Source organism: Ranitomeya variabilis, chromosome 2 (genome assembly GCF_051348905.1).
Source record: "Ranitomeya variabilis isolate aRanVar5 chromosome 2, aRanVar5.hap1, whole genome shotgun sequence".
Classification (NCBI taxonomy): Eukaryota; Metazoa; Chordata; class Amphibia; order Anura; family Dendrobatidae; genus Ranitomeya; species Ranitomeya variabilis.
Genome location: NC_135233.1, coordinates 446,181,298 through 446,204,575, shown reverse-complemented (window position 1 = coordinate 446,204,575; position 23,278 = coordinate 446,181,298). Strand labels below are relative to the sequence as shown.

Genomic DNA, 23,278 nt, shown 5'->3' with positions numbered 1-23,278 from the left:
TTGAAGAGGGGAATGATAAATGCAGGGACAAGAGACCTCCTGTTTCTACATAGAGCGGAGAAAAGAGAAGAATTAAATGGGTAGAAAGGCAAAATGAGCAATTGTAAGTACACAGTGCAATATAGTAAGAGGATAAAAACTTTGATGGGAGGAGGAGTCCTATCAAAAGTGGCACTTCCGGTCTGTCTCCTGCCATCAACTTCCGGACTGAAAGCACTTATTCTCACTAATGCAAATCTGAATATAGAGACAAGTGTTGGCATTCACTGACAGCTATCGGACGTAGTGAAAATATTGTTATAGAACAGGCATCATATCCAAATAGCGGAGTGTCGTATAGATACAATCGCTACATAATATCTAACTATAATAATATCCTTCTGTGACTGTTACATTATAAAAATAATTTCCAGTTGTTCTAATATCCAGTAATTGTAGTTTCAACAATATGCCACTGTTCTATAATCTCCGGCTGATACATTTTGCACACATGATGACAATATGTTACTGTTACAGTGTTTTCCGACGTCGTTACATACAGATTGTCTCCAGGATGGAGGTCCAGCTTTGTGTTCGGAGAGGTTTTTTTCTGGATGTCCTCTTAGCCTTTTTTACGGCTGGGGATTTGTAATCGGCTCGGCCTCGTCCTGGGTCTTCCTCCACGTGAGTTGTTACCGGTGACAAATGATTCCGGAGCAGTGAATCGAGAAGGACACAGATGTCAGAGCCATGAATCCTCTGATGGACGATGAGCGATTTCTGTCCAATCAGCAGTTAGTTAATTTTACCTGCGAGAGAGAATAATTATTCATCTTTTCTCATCGGTTTCTGCAGTCGTTGTAATTGAATCACAGATACAGGACACGGACATCCGGCTACGAGCCCCGAGACGTTCAGCGACCCACTCCGAACATACAAGCTGAGGACTGATCTCCTCCCATTCACTAGAATGAGACTAGTGCCCCCTGTTATCAGCCATTACAGGGAGGGACGAGGCCGACAGTGGGTCAGGTGGAAACAATCTATTGCTCTTTGTTTTCAGCCATTTGATCTATGTGCAGATTGTTTTCACTTCTTCTATAGACAATATTATTCTCTGTAGTCAGCCACTTTGTGTGTATAGATTATACTTCCCAGAATTGAAATAATCAGAATGAGCTCTATGCAAAAATTAAGCAAGCAAGAAGTATTGAGCGATTTCAGCTGGGAAGCAGAAGTGCAGCTCTGGAGTATAATACTGGATGTAACTCAGAATCAGTAATGTATGTACACAGTGACTGCACCAGCAGAATAGTGAGTGTTGTGAACTCTGTTTTCGGGCTCCCTCTTGTGGTCACAGGTGGTATTGTGTGAGTTTTGTTTTTGGGCTCCCCCTGGTGGCTTTGTTTGTTATCCTGCGGAACTGTGGCTGAATCAGCTGCCTCGTTATGCACTAGGGAGTTTCCTATTTAGCTCTGCTTCACCTCCACTTGTTGCTGGCTGTCGATGTATTCAGTGCTATTCTGGTCTCCCCTGATTATCTTCGTTTTCAGTCTCTTCTGGAGAAGCTAAGTTTCTGTTTGATTATTTTTTGCTCATCAGTCTGCAATATGATTTCAGTGTATGATGAGTTTAGTCCAGCTAGCTAATATGTGAGTTCTTGCTGCTGGTAAGCTCTGGGGTACGGAGTTGCTTTCCCCGCACCGTTAGTTGGTGCGGGGGCTCGAGCAATCTCTGCGTGGATATTTTGCTTAGGGTTTTCTATTGACCGCACAGCTCCCTTCCTATTTTCTGCTATCTAGTGTTAGCGGGCCTCATTTGCTAAATCTATTTCATCTCTGCGTTTGTGCTTTCCCCTTAACTCACCGTTAATATTTGTGGGGGGCTTTTCTATATCTTTGGGGTCATTTCTCTGAGGCAAGTAAGGACTTTACTTTCCCTCTAGGAATAGGTAGTTTCTCAGGCCGTGAAGAGACGTCTAGGATTTTCAGGTAACGTTCCACGGCTGCCTATAGTTGTTTGCGGATAGGTTCAGGTTTGCGGTCAATCCAGATACCACTTTCCCAGAGCTGGTTGTCGGTTTAGTTACTTAGCTAGTCTTACTTGCGATCCTTGCCACTAGGATCATAACAAGTGAGTGCAGCTCTGGAGTATAATACTGGATGTAACTCAGGATCAGTATTGTAATGTACACAGTGACTGTACCAGCAGAATAGTGAGTGCAGCTCTGGAGTATAATACTGGATGTAACTCAGGATCAGTAATGTATGTACACAGTGATTGCACCAGCAGAATAGTGAGTGCAGCTCTGGAGTATAATACTGGTTGTAATTCAGGATCAGTAATGTATGTACACAGTGACTGCACCAGCAGAATAGTGAGTGCAGCTCTGGAGTATAATACAGGATGTAACTCTGGATCAGTACAGGATCAGTAATGTAATGTATGTACAAAGTGACGGCACCAGCAGAATAGTGAGTGCAGCTCTGGAGTGTAATACAGGATGTAACTCAGGATCAGTAATGTATGTACACAGTGACTGCACTAGCAGAATAGTGAGTGCAGCTCTGAAGTATAATACAGGATGTAACTCAGGATCAGTAATGTAATGTATGTACACAGTGATTGCACCAGCAGAATAGTGAGTGCAGCTCTGAAGTATAATACAGGAGGTAACTCAGGATCAGTAATGTAATGTATGTACACAGTGACTGCACCAGCAGAATAGTGAGTGCAGCTCTGGGGTATAATACAGGATGTAACTCAGGATCAGTAATGTAATGTATGTACACAGTGACTGCACCAGCATAATAGTGAGTGCAGCTCTGGAGTATAATACAGGAGGTAACTCAGGATCAGTAATGTAATGTATGTACACAGTGACTGCACCAGCAGAATAGTGAGTGCAGCTCTGAAGTATAATACAGGATGTAACTCAGGATCAGTAATGTATGTACACAGTGATTGCACCAGCAGAATAGTGAGTGCAGCTCTGAAGTATAATATAGGAGGTAACTCAGGATCAGTAATGTAATGTATGTACACAGTGACTGCACTAGCAAAATAGTGAGTGCAGCTCTGAAGTATAATACAGGATGTAACTCAGGATCAGTAATGTAATGTATGTACACAGTGATTGCACCAGCAGAATAGTGAGTGCAGCTCTGGGGTATAATACAGGATGTAACTCAGGATCAGTAATGTAATGTATGTACACAGTGATTGCACCAGCAGAATAGTGAGTGCAGCTCTGGGATATAATACAGGATGTAATTCAGGATCAGTAATGTAATGTATGTACACAGTGACTGCACCAGCAGAATAGTGAGTGCAGCTCTGGAGTATAATACAGGAGGTAACTCAGGATCAGTAATGTAATGTATGTACACAGTGACTGCACCAGCAGAATAGTGAGTGCAGCTCTGGGGTGTAATACAGGATGTAACTCTGGATCAGTACAGGATCAGTAATGTAATGTATGTACAAAGTGACGGCACCAGCAGAATAGTGAGTGCAGCTCTGGAGTATAATACAGGATGTAACTCCGGATCAGTAATGTAATGTATGTACACAGTGATTGCACCAGCAGAATAGTGAGTGCAGCTCTGGGGTATAATACAGGATGTAACTCAGGATCAGTAATGTAATGTATGTACACAGTGATTGCACCAGCAGAATAGTGAGTGCAGCTCTGGGATATAATACAGGATGTAATTCAGGATCAGTAATGTAATGTATGTACACAGTGACTGCACCAGCATAATAGTGAGTGCAGCTCTGGAGTATAATACAGGAGGTAACTCAGGATCAGTAATGTAATGTATGTACACAGTGACTGCACCAGCAGAATAGTGAGTGCAGCTCTGGAGTATAATACAGGATGTAACTCTGGATCAGTACAGGATCAGTAATGTAATGTATGTACAAAGTGACGGCACCAGCAGAATAGTGAGTGCAGCTCTGGAGTATAATACAGGATGTAACTCAGGATCAGTAATGTAATGTAAAGGCACAGATGATTGGCCTCGGGGAGACCAAAACATCCAACACCGCGGAGACACCATCATGTGTTTCTCAACGCAGTGATCCAGAACACTGCCCCCATCCCTTATGGGAAATATGCAAATGCATGTGGGATAGCTGCGGAGACACCATCACGTGTTTCTCAACGCAAGCAGTTGAGAAACACGTGATGGTGTCTCCGCAGCTATCCCACATGCAGTAATGTAATGTGACACAGTGACCGCAGAATAGTGAGTGCAGCTGTGGGGTATAATACAGGAGGAGGTAACTCTGAGTAAGTACAGAAAAAATATAATGTAGATTAATTCTATATAGTAAGTAAACTAGTGGCAGACTTTGGGCCTCACTGCCTGACGAGAATACAACGCTCTTTGTAGCTGCCTGTTTTCTTGTTAGATCCACAGGTTAAGATTTTTTTCCACTTCTTTCATTTTATTGCTCCCAGTGAATTCAGTTATAAAAGTTTATTGAAGCATTTTTAGATGTGTGATTGCCGAGCATCCACACGTTGGTTGACCTGTGATTTATAGAAGCAGAACCCGCCTTACCTTATGCTTTCTATATATTGACCTATTCTACTGCCATTTTCTCAGATTTGACATTAAGGATTTGATCTTTTAGTTGATATAAAGTCTGTTTTGACTTTTCTTTGTCTTTGCATTTTTACGATCTTTCACTCTAGAACAATCAGGAGTTACAAATGTGATAATAAAGTGTTTATGGAGCAGAAAATACAAAATATTACAGACTGAGACTAGTGCAGAACGCGATTCCTCACTCGTTACTCTGAGAACCATCTGCCAGGTGTCTTTCCCTTGTGAGAATGACAGATATCTCTGTAAGCAACTCAACATTACCTGCAGAGATATCCACCACCTGACCGTAGAAGAAGCCGTAACCTCCGACCACCAAGTTATATACAGAATTAATATAACATCAGCAGTAGGTGACATTACTTATAATACAGGATGTAACTCAGGATCAGTACAGGATCAGTAATGTATGTACACAGTGACTGCACCAGCAGAATAGTGAGTGCAGCTCTGGGGTATAATACAGGATGTAACTCAGGATCAGTAATGTAATGTATGTACACAGTGACTGCACCAGCAGAATAGTGAGTGCAGCTCTGGGGTATAATACAGGATGTAACTCAGGATCAGTAATGTAATGTATGTACACAGTGACTGCACCAGCAGAATAGTGAGTGCAGCTCTGGGGTATAATACAGGATGTAACTCAGGATCAGTAATGTAATGTATGTACACAGTGACTGCTCCAGCAGAATAGTGAGTGCAGCTCTGGAGTATAATACAGGATGTAACTCAGGATCAGCAATGTAATGCATGTACACAGTGACTGCACCAGCAGAATAGTGAGTGCAGCTCTGGGGTATAATACAGGATGTAACTCAGGATCAGTACAGGATCAGTAATGTATGTACACAGTGACTGCACCAGCAGAATAGTGAGTGCAGCTCCGGAGTATAATACAGGATGTAACTCAGGATCAGTACAGGATCAGTAATGTAATGTATGTACACAGTGACTGCACCAGCAGAATAGTGAGTGCAGCTCTGGAGTATAATACAGGATGTAACTCAGGATCAGTAATGTAATGTATGTACACAGTGACTGCACCAGCAGAATAGTGAGTGCAGCTCTGGGGTATAATACAGGATGTAACTCAGGATCAGTAATGTAATGTATGTACACAGTGACTGCACCAGCGGAATAGTGAGTGCAGCTCTGGAGTATAATACAGGATGTAACTCAGGATCAGTAATGTAATGTATGTACACAGTGACTGCATCAGCAGAATAGTGAGTGCAGCTCTGGGGTATAATACAGGATGTAATTCAGGATCAGTAATGTAATGTATGTACACAGTGACTGCACCAGCAGAATAGTGAGTGCAGCTCTGGGGTATAATACAGGATGTAACTCAGGATCAGCAATGTAATGCATGTACACAGTGACTGCACCAGCAGAATAGTGAGTGCAGCTCTGGGGTATAATACAGGATGTAACTCAGGATCAGTACAGGATCAGCAATGTAATGCATGTACACAGTGACTGCACCAGCAGAATAGTGAGTGCAGCTCTGGGGTATAATACAGGATGTAACTCAGGATCAGTAATGTATGTACATAGTGACTGTACCAGCAGAATAGTGAGTGCAGCTTTGGAGTATAATACAGGATGTAACTCAGGATCAGTAATGTAATGTATGTACATAATGACTGCACCAGCAGAATAGTGAGTGCAGCTCTGGAGTATAATACAGGATGTGTTTACACTGTAACAATACTTTTTATGTAGATTCTGTTCATATGTAAATGATGCTCACGGATGTTATAAATCAATCATTTTCCCCTGAAATCCCAGAGAGTTCTCAGTACCTATTAGTTCTTTCCGTCTCATCATCTTTTGCTAAAATTTGTTAGACATTATTCTGATCTATTTCTTAGCTATGTGTTCTGAGAAAGCTGCAGTCTCCAGATATTGCTATTACACTACTTGTTTTTTTTTTTCAATTTCTTTACATGAATCTGGAAAAGTGAATTCTCCTTAGTTATGTCATACTTGTAGGGCAAGTGTATTACTTTGATATCGGGCAGATTTTCCTCATAATACGTTTGTGCTAATCTTTGTGTCTTTCAGTTTATCCAGATCGGTGTAACCTCAGCATTGTGGCTCTGTGTGATCCAGAGAAGCACACTGGAAAGCTGGGGTTCTGGGACGATGTCTATGGGTTTAACATGTCGTGCATGAAGAAAGCCGTCCTATCTGAAGCCATAGTGGAGGTTGTCAATCCAGACACTGTGATCTCCGAACCGTCCATTATAAAGGTAATAATCACCAGTATCTAATCATTAAAACATGGGAACAAAAAAATATACTTTGTAGACTTGCTATTTATTTTTCTTAACGTTTTTAAGATCTCTGGTTGCTGTCAATGAAAGGAACCATTCTACCGAAGCTCCTTGTTACACTTGCTCCAATTATAAGCAGCCTAGAAAATCCTCTGTATAATTCCTAAAACATATGTTACACCTTAGTCTATGTTATATAATAATCCGAATGGGAGAGAGATTTGTGCTGCGGTGAATGTGCAGTGCCCAGAGGGTTGTTTAGATGGGTGAGAGCGTACCAAACCCTCAGCTGTGGGTGGTATTAAGTCTGGACAGGTTTTAAGTAGTGATGAGCGAATATACTCGTTACTTGAGATTTCCCGAGCACGCTCGGGTGTCCTCCGAGTATTTAGTGCTCGGAGATTTAGTTTTTCTTGCCGCAGCTGAATGATTTACATCTGTTAGCCAGCATAAGTACATGTGGGGGTTGCCTGGTTGCTAGGGAAAAATAACACTCGGAGGACCCCCGAGCATGCTCGAGAAATCTCGAGTAACGAGTATATTCGCTCATCACTAGTTTTAAGTAATTCAATTTAAAAATATATATATATTTTCTTTCAGTGACAGCAAGCAGAGATCTTAATTACCAGAATATGTAATACAAAGGATTTCCGAAAATCATAAAACTTTTCATGATACATTGATTAAACCAATTGATTTTTTTTTATTTTTTTTACAGAAGGCAATAGTTGTACGTTTGTATAGATGCTTGTCCTCCAATAAAAATGATACCGTTATTGTAGAGATCCGATGTGCCAGTCATGGAAATCTAGCGTTGAAGCGATAAGCAAATCAGATGAAGTACAGTTCTTTGGGGGCGTGTCAGGTACATTGTTCCACCCCCAGGGAACTGCTGTAACAGCTCAATTTGCATATGGCTTTTACTCCAGATTTCTCATGACTGGCACATCGGATCTCGACAAATAGAGTATAATTTTAATTTTTATTAGGGGACAAGCACCTATACAGCCGTACCATTAATCTATATCTAATTACTTGATTTTATCAAAACAGCCAGCAGCCTATTAAGTGACACCACTGGAATCTGGGTCTCTGCCCCTATATTATGCCCCTCTCAGATTACATAGCAAAAAAACCTGCTGACAAATTCCCTTTAATAAATCTGGATCAGAGATTTCTCTGATCCCAGTTTTTACAGTGGGATCCTGGATGCCAACCCCCTAATAAGCGATTGTGACCACTGCATGTACACACAGAGCCTGAAAAAGACATTGTGTATGCCAATCAACACAACATATATAATTGGTGAACTGCAAAACCGACAATGCCAGCTTAATGCGTCTGCAGATTTTTTTTTTATAAGATTGTCCATATAGAAAATTTAAAATAATATCCTTATAATAAAAAAAAGAAATAAAAATACTCATTGTAAAATGGGGGAAATTAACTTAAATAATTTAGTGGTTTCACATTTCCAGACTCCTTAGTGACAGATCTGATATTTCTATGGTATATTTGTTGGGATTTTGCTTTTTTGGCTGCATAACGAGCTACATATCAGGAGCGTCTGTGACCACAATGATGACTCCCACGTCGTCGTCGTAGCCTCTCGCAGGCTGCAGGTCATGTCTTATCTTCTCAATCCAGGACATGGACTCTACTTCTGTACATTAAGTTTTTCCTATTATTTCCCCCACCCCATTTTAGGACATTATCTGCCAGACGACCACAGTGAAAGATTTGGATTTCTGCGCAGACTTTTCGCTGCCAATCACCAGGGACGGGGCGTGCACGGTGAGTGGTGGGGTCTGCGTAACTGGGATCGTGACCGAGCTGCAAGGGCGTCTGATATTCCTTGTCTGCAGATTTTCAGCCACACTGACAAGTGTGATGCCGGGAAATGTCAGTGCTGTAAAGAAAGAGTTAAATGGGTTTTCTGAAACTCAACCAATGTGTCATGAACAATTCTGTAACTTTCTAGAATACTGGTTGTTTCACTTCATTGCCATATTCAGGATCTCTGATTTCTGCCATTGAATGAAAACAATTACTGAACTCAGCGGCTGATCTACAGGATGGAAGGGTAGAATCGAATCTTTTATCTTCACTGTACGTGACGCAGAAGTTAGGAGTCTACACTGAGCTTGTCCGCGGACTTGTTTTTTTGTGTCGTCTTTACACCTAGCGATATAAAAAAAAAACCTAGATAAATCCCCTAAGCGAAACGCGCGTCGGGTGTGGTGGGTCCTCCGTGCGCTCCCCCAATTGGTAACTATACCTTGGTCCTTATACATTTCATATAATATACTTTGCTTGCGGTGTTACATGCCTGCTCACATTGTGCACATACAGGATTTTTTTGCTACTTTGATGTACAGATATCCCTTATTTGGGTTTACGTATATGTTATTTATTTATTGCTGTGCTTAATTGCACTACTTTATCCTGCATGACACTTTTGGAGCTTTCTGTGAGTATTGAATTTCAGGTATCAATTCCTTATGTATACTGTGCATACTTATGAGTGGTATAAGAAGTAGGAACTAGGGGTTGACGCTTAGAGGTACTCCACCTTTTTTCCTGTATTGTGGGATTTGCTGTGCTATTTTTAGTGTGTAATAAAGATATATATATTGTCTATTACGTTGCCTTGTGTGAAGTTGTTCTTTTCGGTTTTCTCACCTAGTGATATAAAGTCATCTGATAAATGAAAAATTAACTTTTCCTCTCTGGTGGAGAAGGCTAGTTAAGCTATTTGGAGTCTACTCACATGCTTGCAATTTCCAAAGATTAAGAAGCCAGAACAGTGAGCGCAGCTCTGGAGTATAATACAGGATGTAACTCAGGATCAGTAATGTAATGTTTGTACACAGTGACTGCACCAGCAGAATAGTGAGTGCAGCTCTGGGGTGTAATACAGGATGTAACTCAGGATCAGTACAGGATCAGTAATGCATGTACACAGTGACTGCACCAGCAGAATAGTGAGTGCAGCTCTGGAGTATAATACAGGATGTAACTCGGGATCAGTACAGGATCAGTAATGTATGTACACAGTGACTGCACCAGCAGAATAGTGAGTGCAGCTCTGGGGTATAATACAGGATGTAACTCAGGATCAGTAATGTATGTACACAGTGACTGCACCAGCAGAATAGTGAGTGCAGCTCCGGAGTATAATACAGGATGTAACTCAGGGTCAGTAATGTAATGTATGCACACAGTGACTGCACCAGCAGAATAGTGAGTGCAGCTCTGGAGTATAATACAGAATGTAACTCGGGATCAGTACAGGATTAGTAATGTATGTACACAGTGACTGCACCAGCAGAATAGTGAGTGCAGCTCCGGAGTATAATACAAGATGTAACTCGGGGTCAGTAATGTAATGTATGCACACAGTGACTGCACCAGCAGAATAGTGAGTGCAGCTCTGGAGTATAATACAGGAAGTAATTTAAGTTCAGGATTATATTGATTATGTCCTTATTTAAGCTTTACTTTTGTGCTCAGAGGTTGGCCTAGCCTTTTGTGTCATATGAAAATCCACTCTTGTTGGAAGGATTGAGTTACCTTGCAAAATAGTCTTATGGATCAGAACCAGAACTGAATATAAGATGGTGCAATTAGTGGTGATACTTTCTCATGTCTTGTTTATATATAGGTGGTGGTTTTCTGTGGAGCGGGTATTTAATTATAAAGCAATGCATTCTAGAAAAAGACGGAGAGGATCTTGGTGTTTGTCTTCACACATATGTAGAATTTATGGTCTCCTACCAAGAAAAAAGCCTCTGCTCAGTGGGGATAATGTGGTTTATTGTTCATTTACTGCAAGGTTGGGCAGCAGGAGATGATAAATGAAGTGTCAGACACTAACTAAACCTATCCCCTCCATCACCCCCCTCGCCAGTAATAGCCGGGGATCTAGTACAATAGATTTCTATGTATCTTGTAGTCATGCTCCGGCGTTCTATTATAATAACCGCGGCCCAGTGCTAATTCCATGACTGTTGTCTGTAAAACATTTTTCGGTGTTGCCGTTCCGTGCTGCGTCCTCTTCTCATTATGGGGGTCCTGCCGGGAACTGATGGAATGAGAATTGATCTGGCGTTGTATAATTTCAGGGCAGAAAAAGATTTATATTACTTGTAGACAGAGAGCTGGACTCTGCAGGCAATGGAAAAATCAAAATGTCGTTGCCTGGAAAACAAGGAGGATAATAATTCATTCCATGTCCTCCAAACATACATGGGGTGGAGATATTTAAGAGGGGGCCCTCAGCATGTGCGTGATTGGTCCGTAAACATGGTAGAGACTAGACCTTATTTTGCCTTGTCCACCATAACTAAAGTCTTATCCAAACCCCAATATTTTGATAATTGATTAGGCCAATATGTCTTAATGGTAGACGGCCCACTAATCAATTACCCACACCACTGCTGGTAGACAATAGCATGGTGTGTCTGCTCTGGTATATAACACCATGTTTATGCTCTGGTATAACACCATGTATATGCTCTGGTATAGCACCATGTATATGCTCTGGTATAACACCTTGTATATGCTCTGGTATAACACCATGTATATGCTCTGGTATAGCACCATGTATATGCTCTGGTATAGCACCATGTATATGCTCTGGTATATAACACCATGTATATGCTCTGGTATATAACACCATGTATATGCTCTGGTATATAACACCATGTATATGCTCTGGTATATAACACCATGTATATGCTCTGGTATATAACACCATGTATATGCTCTGGTATATAACACCATGTATATGCTCTGGTATATAACACCATGTATATGCTCTGGTATATAACACCATGTATATGCTCTGGTATATAACACCATGTATATGCTCTGGTATATAACACCATGTATATGCTCTGGTATATAACACCATGTATATGCTCTGGTATATAACACCATGTATATGCTCTGGTATATCACACCATGTATATGCTCTGGTATATAACACCATGTATATGCTCTGGTATATAACACCATGTATATGCTCTGGTATATAACACCATGTATATGCTCTGGTATATAACACCATGTACAGCTGCTCCTCACAAAATTAGAATATAATCAAAAGGTTAATTTATTTCAGTTCTTCAATACAAAAAGTAAAACTCATATTATTTAGAGACATTACAAACAGAGTCATCTATTTCAAGTGTTTATTTCTGTTAATGTTGATGATTATGGCTTACAGCCAATGAAAACCCAAAATTCATTGTCTCAGTAAATTAGAAGAATTGACAAAAAACACCTGCAACGGCTTCCTAAGCATTTAGAAAGGTCCCTTAGTCTGTTTCAGTATCTCCACAATCATGGGGAAGACTGCTGACTTGACAGATGTCCAGAAGGCAGTGATTGACACACTCCACAAGGAAAGTACATTTTGCATTTCATTTGGAAATCAAGGTCCTACTCCGAGTCTGGAGGAAGAGTGGAGAGTAGTGATGGGCGAACCCCCTGATGATCAGGATCGGTGGGCTGATGATCAGGATCGGTGGGTTCGCTCGAGTTTTTCTGAAAAGTTCGAGTTCGGGGCCGGAGATGACGCGAACTTGTGTCCGAACCCCGAACTTGGACTTTACAGATATGGGATGTGGCGGGGGGCTGCAAAAGAAAGCATAAAATTAATAATAAACATAATTATGCTTACCTGTCCAACGACGTGTCCTCCCGCCCCTCTGTCTCCCGGCCGCATCTGCTTCCGGGGCCGTTCATTACCTTCGGCTTTTTCCGACAGTGTTCGTGCCGTGACGTCACCGCACGAACACTGCCGAGTGCAGAGAATACCGCCGGAAGGTAATGAGCGGCCCCGGAAGCAGATGCGGCCAGGAGACAGCGGGACAGGAGGATGCGTCGCTGGAAAGGTAAGTATAATATTTATAATGTTTATTATTAATTTTATGCTTTCTTTTACAGGCCCTGGACCTGAACTGTAACACGGGTCCATGTTCGGGACCTTGTGACCGAACAGGTACGGGTCCCAAACTTTACAGTTCAGGTTCGCCCATCCCTAGTGGAGAGGCTACAATCCAAGCTGCTTGGGGGTAATAACCTGGTGTATCAGTGCTGATATATAGCAGGTGTCTGTGTATAACATGTATCGGTGCTTGTATATAATAACCCCATGTATCAGTGCTGATATATAGCAGGTGTCTGTATATAACATGTATCGTTGCTTGTATATAATAGTCCCGTGTATCAGTGCTGATATACAGCAGGTGTCTGTATATAACATGTTTCGTGGTGCTGGTGTATAATAACCCCATGTATCAGTGCTGATATATAGCAGGTGTCTATATATAACATGTATTGGTGCTGGTATATAATAACCCGGTGTATCAGTGCTGATGTATAGCAGGTGTCTGTATATAACATGTATCGGTGCTGGTATATAATAACCCGATGCATCAGTGCTGATATATAGCAGGTGTCTGTATATAACATGTATCGGCGCTTGTGTATAATAGTCCCGTCTATCATTGCTGATATATAGCAGGTGTCCGTATATAACATGTATCAGTGCTGGTATATAATAACCCTGTGTATCGGTGCTGATATATATCAGGTGTCTCTATATAACATGTACTGGTGCTGGTATATAATAATCCAGTGTATCAGTGCTGATATATAGCAGGTGTCTGTATATAACATGTATCGGTGCTGGTATATAATAACCCAGTGTATCAGTGCTGATACAGTTATATGAAAAAGTTTGGGCACCCCTATTAATCTTAAGCTTAATGTTTTATAAAAATTGTTTTTTTTGCAACAGCTATTTCAGTTTCATATATCTAATAACTGTTGGACACAGTAATGTTTCTGCCTTGAAATGAGGTTTATTGTACTAACAGAAAATGTGCAATCTGCATTCAAACAAAATTTGACAGGTGCATAAGTATGGGCACCCTTATCATTTTCTTGTTTTAAATACTCCTACCTACTTTTTACTGACTTACTAAAGCACTTTTTTTGGTTTTGTAACCTCATTGAGCTTTGAACTTCATAGCTAGGTGTATGCCATCATGAGAAAAGCTACTTAAAGTGGCCACTTGCAAGTTGTTCTCCTGTTTGAATCTTCTCTGAAAAGTGGCATCATGGGCTCCTCAAAACAACTGTCAAATGATCTGAAAACAAAGATTATTCAACATAGTTGTTCAGGGAAAGGATACAAAAAGCTGTCTCAGAGATTTAACCTGTCAATTTCCACTGTGAGGAACATAGTAAGGAAATAGAAGAACACAGGTACAGTTCTTGTTAAGGCCAGAAGTGGCAGGCCAAGAAAAACATCAGAAAGGCAGAGAAGAAGAATGGTGAGATCAGTCAAGGACAATCCTCAGACCACCTCCAGAGAGCTGCAACATCAACTTGCTGCAGATGGTGTCACTGTGCATCGGTCAACTATGCAACGCACTGTGTTTTTTTGCCGCCATGCATAACGCCTTTTTGTATGACCAAACAACTCAATCTTAGTTTCATCAGTCCTCAGGAACTTCTTCCAAAATGAAATTGGCTTCTCCAAATGTGCTTTTGCATACCTCAGCCGACTCAGTTTGTGGCGTGCTTGCAGAAACGGCTTCTTTTGCATCACTCTCCCATACAGCTTCTCCTTGTGCAAAGTGCGTTGTATAATTGACAGATGCACAGTGACACCATCTGCAGCAAGTTGATGCTGCAGCTCTCTGGAGATGGTCTGAGGATTGTACTTGACTGATCTCACCATTCTTCTTCTCTGCCATTCTGATGTTTTTCTTGGCCTGCCACTTCTGGCCTTAACAAGAACTGTACCTGTATTCTTCCATTTCCTTACTATGTTCCTCACAGTGGAAATTGACAGGTTAAATCTGAGACAGCTTTTTGTATCCTTCCCCTGAACAACTATGTTGAATAATCTTTGTTTTCAGATCATTTGACAGTTGTTTTGAGGAGCCCATGATGCCACTCTTCAGAGGAGATTCAAACAGGAGAACAACATGCAAGTGGCCACTTTAAGAAGCTTTTCTCATGATTGCATACACCTGACTATGAGGTTCAAAGCGCAATGAGGTTACAAAACCAAAAAAAGTGCTTTAGTAAGTCAGTAAAAAGTAGGTAGGAGTATTTAAAACAAGAAAATGATAAGGGTGCCCATACTTATGCACCTGTCAAATTTTGTTTGAATGCAGATTGCACATTTTCTGTTAGTACAATATACCTCATTTCAAGGCAGAAACATTACTGTGTCCAACAGTTATTAGATATATGAAACTGAAATAGCTGTTGCAAAAAAAACAATTTTTATAAAACATTAAGCTTAAGATTAATAGGGGTGCCCAAACTTTTTCATATAACTGTATATAGCAGGTGTCTGTATATAACATGTATCGGTGCTGGTATACAATAACCCCGTGTATCGGTGCTGATATATAGCAGATGTCATGTATCGGTGCTGGTATACACTGTGTTATGGTTTCCAATGGCAAGGAAACATCAGAAGCATAGAATAAACGGACAAGCTCTCGGGTGATGGAAACTAGAGCTGACCGCGATGCTAAACCTACACACCACACTAGAAGTAGCCAGGGGGCATTCCTGCGTTGTCTCTAGATGCCGCGCGCCAGCCGGAGAACTAACTACCCCTGGTAGAAGAAAACACAGTCCTGGCTTGCCTCCAGAGAATGTCCCCACAGGAGATAGCAGCCCCCCACATATAATAACGGTGAGAGCAGATGAAAAGACACACGTAGTATGAAAGCAGATTTAGCACAGAGAGGCCCGCTAACTAAATAGCAGAAAGATACAACAGAGGACTTCGCGGTCAGCTGCAAAACCCTTCAAAACACCATCCTGAAATTACCTTAACTCATGTGACAACTCATGCCACTGGAGTGGTAATTTCAGCCCAACAAGAGCTTCCAGCTGCAGAGATTCACATAAGTGCAAACTGGACAAAACATACAAAAATAGACTTAAGGACTAAAGTGTCCAACTTAGCTGAGCAGAAAACTGGGAGCAGGAACATGCAACAGAATCACTCTGGATACATTGATGGCCAGCATTAGAATGACTGAGGAGCAAGGTTAAATAGGATACTCCCACATCCTGATAGGAACAGGTGAACTGAGAAGGCAAAGCTTGCAGGACACCAGTACCACAGAGGCCACCGGGGGAGCCCACGAACCGAATCACAACACACTGTGTGCAGAATTATTAGGCAAGTTGTATTTTGATCACATGGTAATTTTTATACATGTTGTTCTACTCCAAGCTGTTCAGGCTTGAGAGCCAACTACCAATTAAGTAAATCAGGTGATGTGCATCTCTGTAATGAGGAGGGGTGTTGTCTAATGACATCAAAACCCAATATAAGGTGTGCTTAATTATTAGGCTACTTCCTTTCCTTTGGCAAATTGGGTCAGAAGAGAGATTTGACGGGCTCTGAAAAGCCCAAAATTGGGAGATGTCTTGCAGAGGGATGCAGCAGTCTTGAAATTGCCAAACTTTTGAAGCGTGATCACCGAACAATCAAGCGTTTCATGGCAAATAGCCAACAGGGTCGCAAGAAGCGTGTTGGGCAAAAAAGGAGCAAAATAACTGCCCATGAATTGAGGAAATCAAGCGTGAAGCCGCCAAGATGCCATTTGCCACCTGTTTTGCCATATTTCAGAGCTGCAATGTTAATGGAGTAACAAAAAGCACAAGGTGTGCGATACTCAGGGACATGGCCAAGGTAAGGAAGGCTGAAAAACGACCACCTTTGAACAAGAAACATAAGATAAAACGTCAAGACTAGGCCAGGAAATATCTTAAGACTGACTTTTCAAAGGTTTTATGGACTGATGAAATGAGTGACTCTTGATGGGCCAGAGGCTGGATCAGTAAAGGGCAGAGAGCTCCACTCCGACTCAGACGCCAGCAAGGTGGAGGTGGGGTACTGGTATGGGCTGGTATCATCAAAGATGAACTTGTGGGACCTTTTCGGGTTGAGGATGTAGTGAAGCTCAACTCCCAGACCTACTGACAGTTTCTGGAAGACAACTTCTTCAAGCAGTGGTACAGGAAGAAGTCGGTATCGGTCAAGAAAAACATGATTTTCATGCAGGACAATGCTCCATCACATGCCTCCAACTACTCCACAGCGTGGCTGGCCAGTAAAGGTCTCAAAGAAGAAAAAATAATGACATGGCCCCCTTGTTCACCTGATCTGAACCCCATAGAGAACCTGTGGTCCCTCATAAAATGTGAGATCTACAGGGAGGGAAATCAGTACACCCCTCGGAACAGTGTCTGGTTGGCTGTGGTGGCTGCTACACACAATGTTGATCGTAAACAGATCAAGAAACTGACAAAATCTATGGATGGAAGGCTGCTGAGTGTCATCATAAAGAAAGGTGGCTATATTGGGCACTAATTTTTTGGGTTTTGTTTTTGCATGTCAGAAATGTTTATTTCTAAATTTTGTGCAGTTGTATTGGTTTACCTGGTGAAAATAAGTAAGTGAGATGGGAATGTATTTGGTTTTTATTAAGTTGCCTAATAATTCTGCACAGTAATAGTTACCTGCACAAACCGATATCCTCCTAAGATAGCCAAATCTAAAAAAAACCCACTCACAAATATTAAGCTTTGATATTTGAGTCTTTTGGGTTGATTGAGAACATAGTTGTTGATCAATAATAAAAAATAATCCTCTAAAATACAACTTGCCTAATAATTCTGCACACAGTATATAATAACCCTGTGTATTGGTGCTTATATATAGCAGGTGTCTGTATATAACATGTATCGGTGCTGGTATATATTAACCCCGTGTATCGGTGCTGATATATAGCAGGTGTCTGTATATAACATGTATCAGTGCTGGTATATAATAACCCGGTGTATCAGTGCTGATATATAGCAGGTGTCTGTATATAACATGTATCAGTGCTGGTATATAATAACCCTGTGTATCAGTGCTGATATATAGCAGGTGTCTGTATATAACATGTATCAGTGCTGGTATATAATAACCCGGTGTATCAGTGCTGATATATAGCAGGTGTCTGTATATAATATGTATCAGTGCTGGTATATAATAACCCTGTGTATCAGTGCTGATATATAGCAGGTGTCTGTATATAACATGTATCAGTGCTGGTATATAATAACCCGGTGTATCAGTGCTGATATATAGCAGGTGTCTGTATATAACATGTATCAGTGCTGGTATATAATAACCCGGTGTATCAGTGCTGATATATAGCAGGTGTCTGTATATAACATGTATCAGTGCTGGTATATAATAACCCGGTGTATCAGTGCTGATATATAGCAGGTGTCTGTATATAACATGTATCGGTGCTGGTATATAATAACCCGGTGTATCAGTGCTGATATATAGCAGGTGTCTGTATATACGGTAACATGTATCAGTGCTGGTATATAATAACCCTGTGTATCAGTGCTGATATATAGCAGGTGTCTGTATATAACATGTATCAGTGCTGGTATATAATAACCCGGTGTATCAGTGCTGATATATAGCAGGTGTCTGTATATAACATGTATCGGTGCTGGTATATAATAACCCGGTGTATCAGTGCTGATATATAGCAGGTGTCTGTATATACGGTAACATGTATCAGTGCTGGTATATAATAACCCTGTGTATCAGTGCTGATATATAGCAGGTGTCTGTATATAACATGTATCAGTGCTGGTATATAATAACCCGGTGTATCAGTGCTGATATATAGCAGGTGTCTGTATATAACATGTATCAGTGCTGGTATATAATAACCCGGTGTATCAGTGCTGATATATAGCAGGTGTCTGTATATAACATGTATCGGTGCTGGTATATAATAACCCGGTGTATCAGTGCTGATATATAGCAGGTGTCTGTATATAACATGTATCAGTGCTGGTATATAATAACCCGGTGTATCAGTGCTGATATATAGCAGGTGTCTGTATATAACATGTATCGGTGCTGGTATATAATAACCCGGTGTATCAGTGCTGATATATAGCAGGTGTCTGTATATAACATGTATCAGTGCTGGTATATAATAACCCGGTGTATCAGTGCTGATATATAGCAGGTGTCTGTATATAACATGTATCAGTGCTGGTATATAATAACCCGTGTATCAGTGCTGATATATAGCAGGTGTCTGTATGTAACATGTATCAGTGCTGGTATATAATAACCCGGTGTATCAGTGCTGATATATAGCAGGTGTCTGTATATAACATGTATCGGTGCTGGTATATAATAACCCCGTGTATCAGTGCTGATATATAGCAGGTGTCTGTATATAACATGTATCGGTGCTGGTATATAATAACCCGGTGTATCAGTGCTGATATATAGCAGGTGTCTGTATATAACATGTATCAGTGCTGGTATATAATAACCCGGTGTATCAGTGCTGATATATAGCAGGTGTCTGTATATAACATGTATCAGTGCTGGTATATAATAACCCGGTGTATCAGTGCTGATATATAGCAGGTGTCTGTATATAACATGTATCAGTGCTGGTATATAATAACCCGTGTATCAGTGCTGATATATAGCAGGTGTCTGTATGTAACATGTATCAGTGCTGGTATATAATAACCCGGTGTATCAGTGCTGATATATAGCAGGTGTCTGTATATAACATGTATCGGTGCTGGTATATAATAACCCCGTGTATCAGTGCTGATATATAGCAGGTGTCTGTATATAACATGTATCGGTGCTGGTATATAATAACCCGGTGTATCAGTGCTGATATATAGCAGGTGTCTGTATATAACATGTATCAGTGCTGGTATATAATAACCCGGTGTATCAGTGCTGATATATAGCAGGTGTCTGTATATAACATGTATCAGTGCTGGTATATAATAACCCGGTGTATCAGTGCTGATATATAGCAGGTGTCTGTATATAACATGTATCAGTGCTGGTATATAATAACCCGTGTATCAGTGCTGATATATAGCAGGTGTCTGTATGTAACATGTATCAGTGCTGGTATATAATAACCCGGTGTATCAGTGCTGATATATAGCAGGTGTCTGTATATAACATGTATCGGTGCTGGTATATAATAACCCCGTGTATCAGTGCTGATATATAGCAGGTGTCTGTATATAACATGTATCGGTGCTGGTATATAATAACCCGGTGTATCAGTGCTGATATATAGCAGGTGTCTGTATATAACATGTATCAGTGCTGGTATATAATAACCCGGTGTATCAGTGCTGATATATAGCAGGTGTCTGTATATAACATGTATCGGTGCTGGTATATAATAACCCGGTGTATCAGTGCTGATATATAGCAGGTGTCTGTATATAACATGTATCAGTGCTGGTATATAATAACCCCGTGTATCAGTGCTGATATATAGCAGGTGTCTGTATATAACATGTATCAGTGCTGGTATATAATAACCCGGTGTATCAGTGCTGATATATAGCAGGTGTCTGTATATAACATGTATCAGTGCTGGTATATAATAACCCGTGTATCAGTGCTGATATATAGCAGGTGTCTGTATATAACATGTATCAGTGCTGGTATATAATAACCCGGTGTATCAGTGCTGATATATAGCAGGTGTCTGTATATAACATGTATCGGTGCTGGTATATAATAACCCGGTGTATCAGTGCTGATATATAGCAGGTGTCTGTATATAACATGTATCAGTGCTGGTATATAATAACCCCGTGTATCAGTGCTGATATATAGCAGGTGTCTGTATATAACATGTATCAGTGCTGGTATATAATAACCCGGTGTATCAGTGCTGATATATAGCAGGTGTCTGTATATAACATGTATCAGTGCTGGTATATAATAACCCGGTGTATCAGTGCTTATATATAGCAGGTGTCTGTATATAACATGTATCAGTGCTGGTATATAATAACCCGGTGTATCAGTGCTGATATATAGCAGGTGTCTGTATATAACATGTATCAGTGCTGGTATATAATAACCCGGTGTATCAGTGCTGATATATAGCAGGTGTCTGTATATAACATGTATCAGTGCTGGTATATAATAACCCGGTGTATCAGTGCTGATACATAGCAGGTGTCTGTATATAACGCATCGCTGCCGGTTCCTTCTTTTTCACGTGTCTGATGAGCTCCAGTGAGGACATCGCTGGTTGTCTACATACAGAAACATTAGTTCTCCTGATTAATGGAAACCTTCTGCGTAAAGTAAATTGCTCCGGAGTTCTGGACGGCTCGGGATTACATTTCCTCCATCTTGCAGTCCTCTCAGCAGCTTTTGTCTCTTCCTAGAGAATTTCCAGCTAATCTGCAGCCATATAGAGGTGTGACCCATGGGGGCAAATTAAATGTACAGTACATGGACAGTGGCTACCCGCCCTCGTGCGCTCCTCTGCTGTGAAGGTGTAAGAAGTTTGGCTCGGCCATTTCTTAGCTCTGTGTTCGGTAAAGTATGGTGACGATTAATGTATTAACTATTCGAGGTTCACCCTACTTTCCCAGACTCTGATCTTCATATGCCGGTGACATACAGTGGGGATACAGCGCTGCACGAGAGGCCGATGTGATTATAGCAATCTGGTAAAGCATAGTGACATCGATCACTGCAGATGTGACAGTGGCCATATCGGATGGCTCCCAGGTTGCCCAGAAATGATCTAACTAAGAAGCTCCAATTGATTTGGGCAACTAAAATTTCCGTGAATATCTTCTCCCTCCGTCATCTGCGCCCAGAACGGGCCGCCGTATTGTGAGCGCTGCGTCCTGTACCGTCCAGCCCATAAATCTGTGCCCCCCGCACTATAGCGGTGATCCTCCGTCAGGTCTGCGGCCTCGCCTCTGTATTCCAGGCGCGTCCTCACACTTCATCCCGTCCTCCATCATCCCCGCTGTTCTCATTACCCACAGAGCTCATTCTCGCAGGAAAATGGCTTTCTTGTTTCTGTCAATGGAATTATACAGAGCGCACCGCGCACAGCTTGGGCATGAAATGTGCCAATCGTGCCGCACTTTCTGAGGGTCTTTAGTCGCATTGACCTGGTTTTGACCCTGTAAATTGAATCCACTAAACTAACCGGCCCTAAAATTGCTTCTTTTCATGGAAATGACAAGTTTTCTATTGAAATAAAATACGTCAGTGCTGAATGTGATTAAAGCGTCCAACTGCAAGATTTGTCTTCATTACAACAAAACCGATTGTTACAGACGGAGATCCGATTGTCCGGAAACATGATGGAAACATGAAATACTTCCCTCATGCAAGAAATCGACTTAAGTGTAACACTTTGTAAGTGTATGACTTATACAGTGTATTCTTATATACTATACAGTATACGTATATATATCTATACTGTCTGTATACATTACATTACTTATCCTGTACTGATCCTCAGTTACATCCTGTATTATACTCCAGAGCTGCACTCACTATTCTGCTGGTGCAGTCACTGTGTACATACATTACATTACTGATCCTGAGTTACATCCTGTATTATACCCCAGAGCTGCACTCACTATTCTGCTGGTGCAGTCACTGTGTACATACATTACATTACTGATCCTGAGTTACATCCTGTATTATACTCCAGAGCTGCACTCACTATTCTGCAGTTGCAGTCATTATGTACATACATTAAATTACTGATGCTGAGTTCCATCCAGTATTATACCTCAGAGCAGCACTCACTATTCCGCTGGTGCAGTCACTGTGTACATACATTACATTACTGGTCCTGAGTTACATCCTGTATTATACCCCAGAGCTGCACTCACTATTCTGCTGGTGCAGTCACTGTGTACATACATTACATTACTGATCCTGAGATACATCCAGTATTATACCTCAAAGCAGCACTCACTATTCCGCTGGTGCAGTCACTGTGTACATACATTACATTACTGGTCCTGAGTTACATCCTGTATTATACTCCAGAGCTGCACTCACTATTCTGCTGGTGCAGTCACTGTGTACATACATTACATTACTGATCCTGAGTTACATCCAGTATTATACTCCAGAGCTGCACTCACTATTCTGCTGTTGCAGTCACTGTACATACATTACATTACTGATCCTGAGTTACATCCTGTATTATACTCCAGAGCTGCACTCACTATTCTGCTGGTGCAGTCACTGTGTACATACATTACATTACTGATCCTGAGTTACATCCTGTATTATACTCCAGAGCTGCACTCACTATTCTGCTGGTGCAGTCACTGTGTACATACATTACATTACTGACCCTGAGTTACATCCTGTATTATACTCCAGAGCTGCACTCACTATTCTGCTGGTGCAGTCACTGTGTACATTACATTACTGATCCTGAGTTACATCCTGTATTATATTCCAGAGCTGCACTCACTATTCTGCTGGTGCAG

The 23,278-nt window shown here is 41.2% G+C and overlaps 1 protein-coding gene across 1 annotated transcript in view; it reads left to right on the top strand.

Annotated features, from left to right (window-relative positions):
- The window catches only part of PRMT3 (protein arginine methyltransferase 3), a 111,362-nt gene that overhangs the window by 62,637 nt on the left and 25,447 nt on the right, over positions 1-23,278 (top strand). Inside the window, exons 12-13 of the mRNA XM_077287181.1 lie at positions 6,666-6,853; positions 8,585-8,671. Of these exons, the coding sequence (XP_077143296.1) occupies positions 6,666-6,853; positions 8,585-8,671 (275 nt within the window). The remainder of the gene's footprint in view (positions 1-6,665; positions 6,854-8,584; positions 8,672-23,278) is intronic.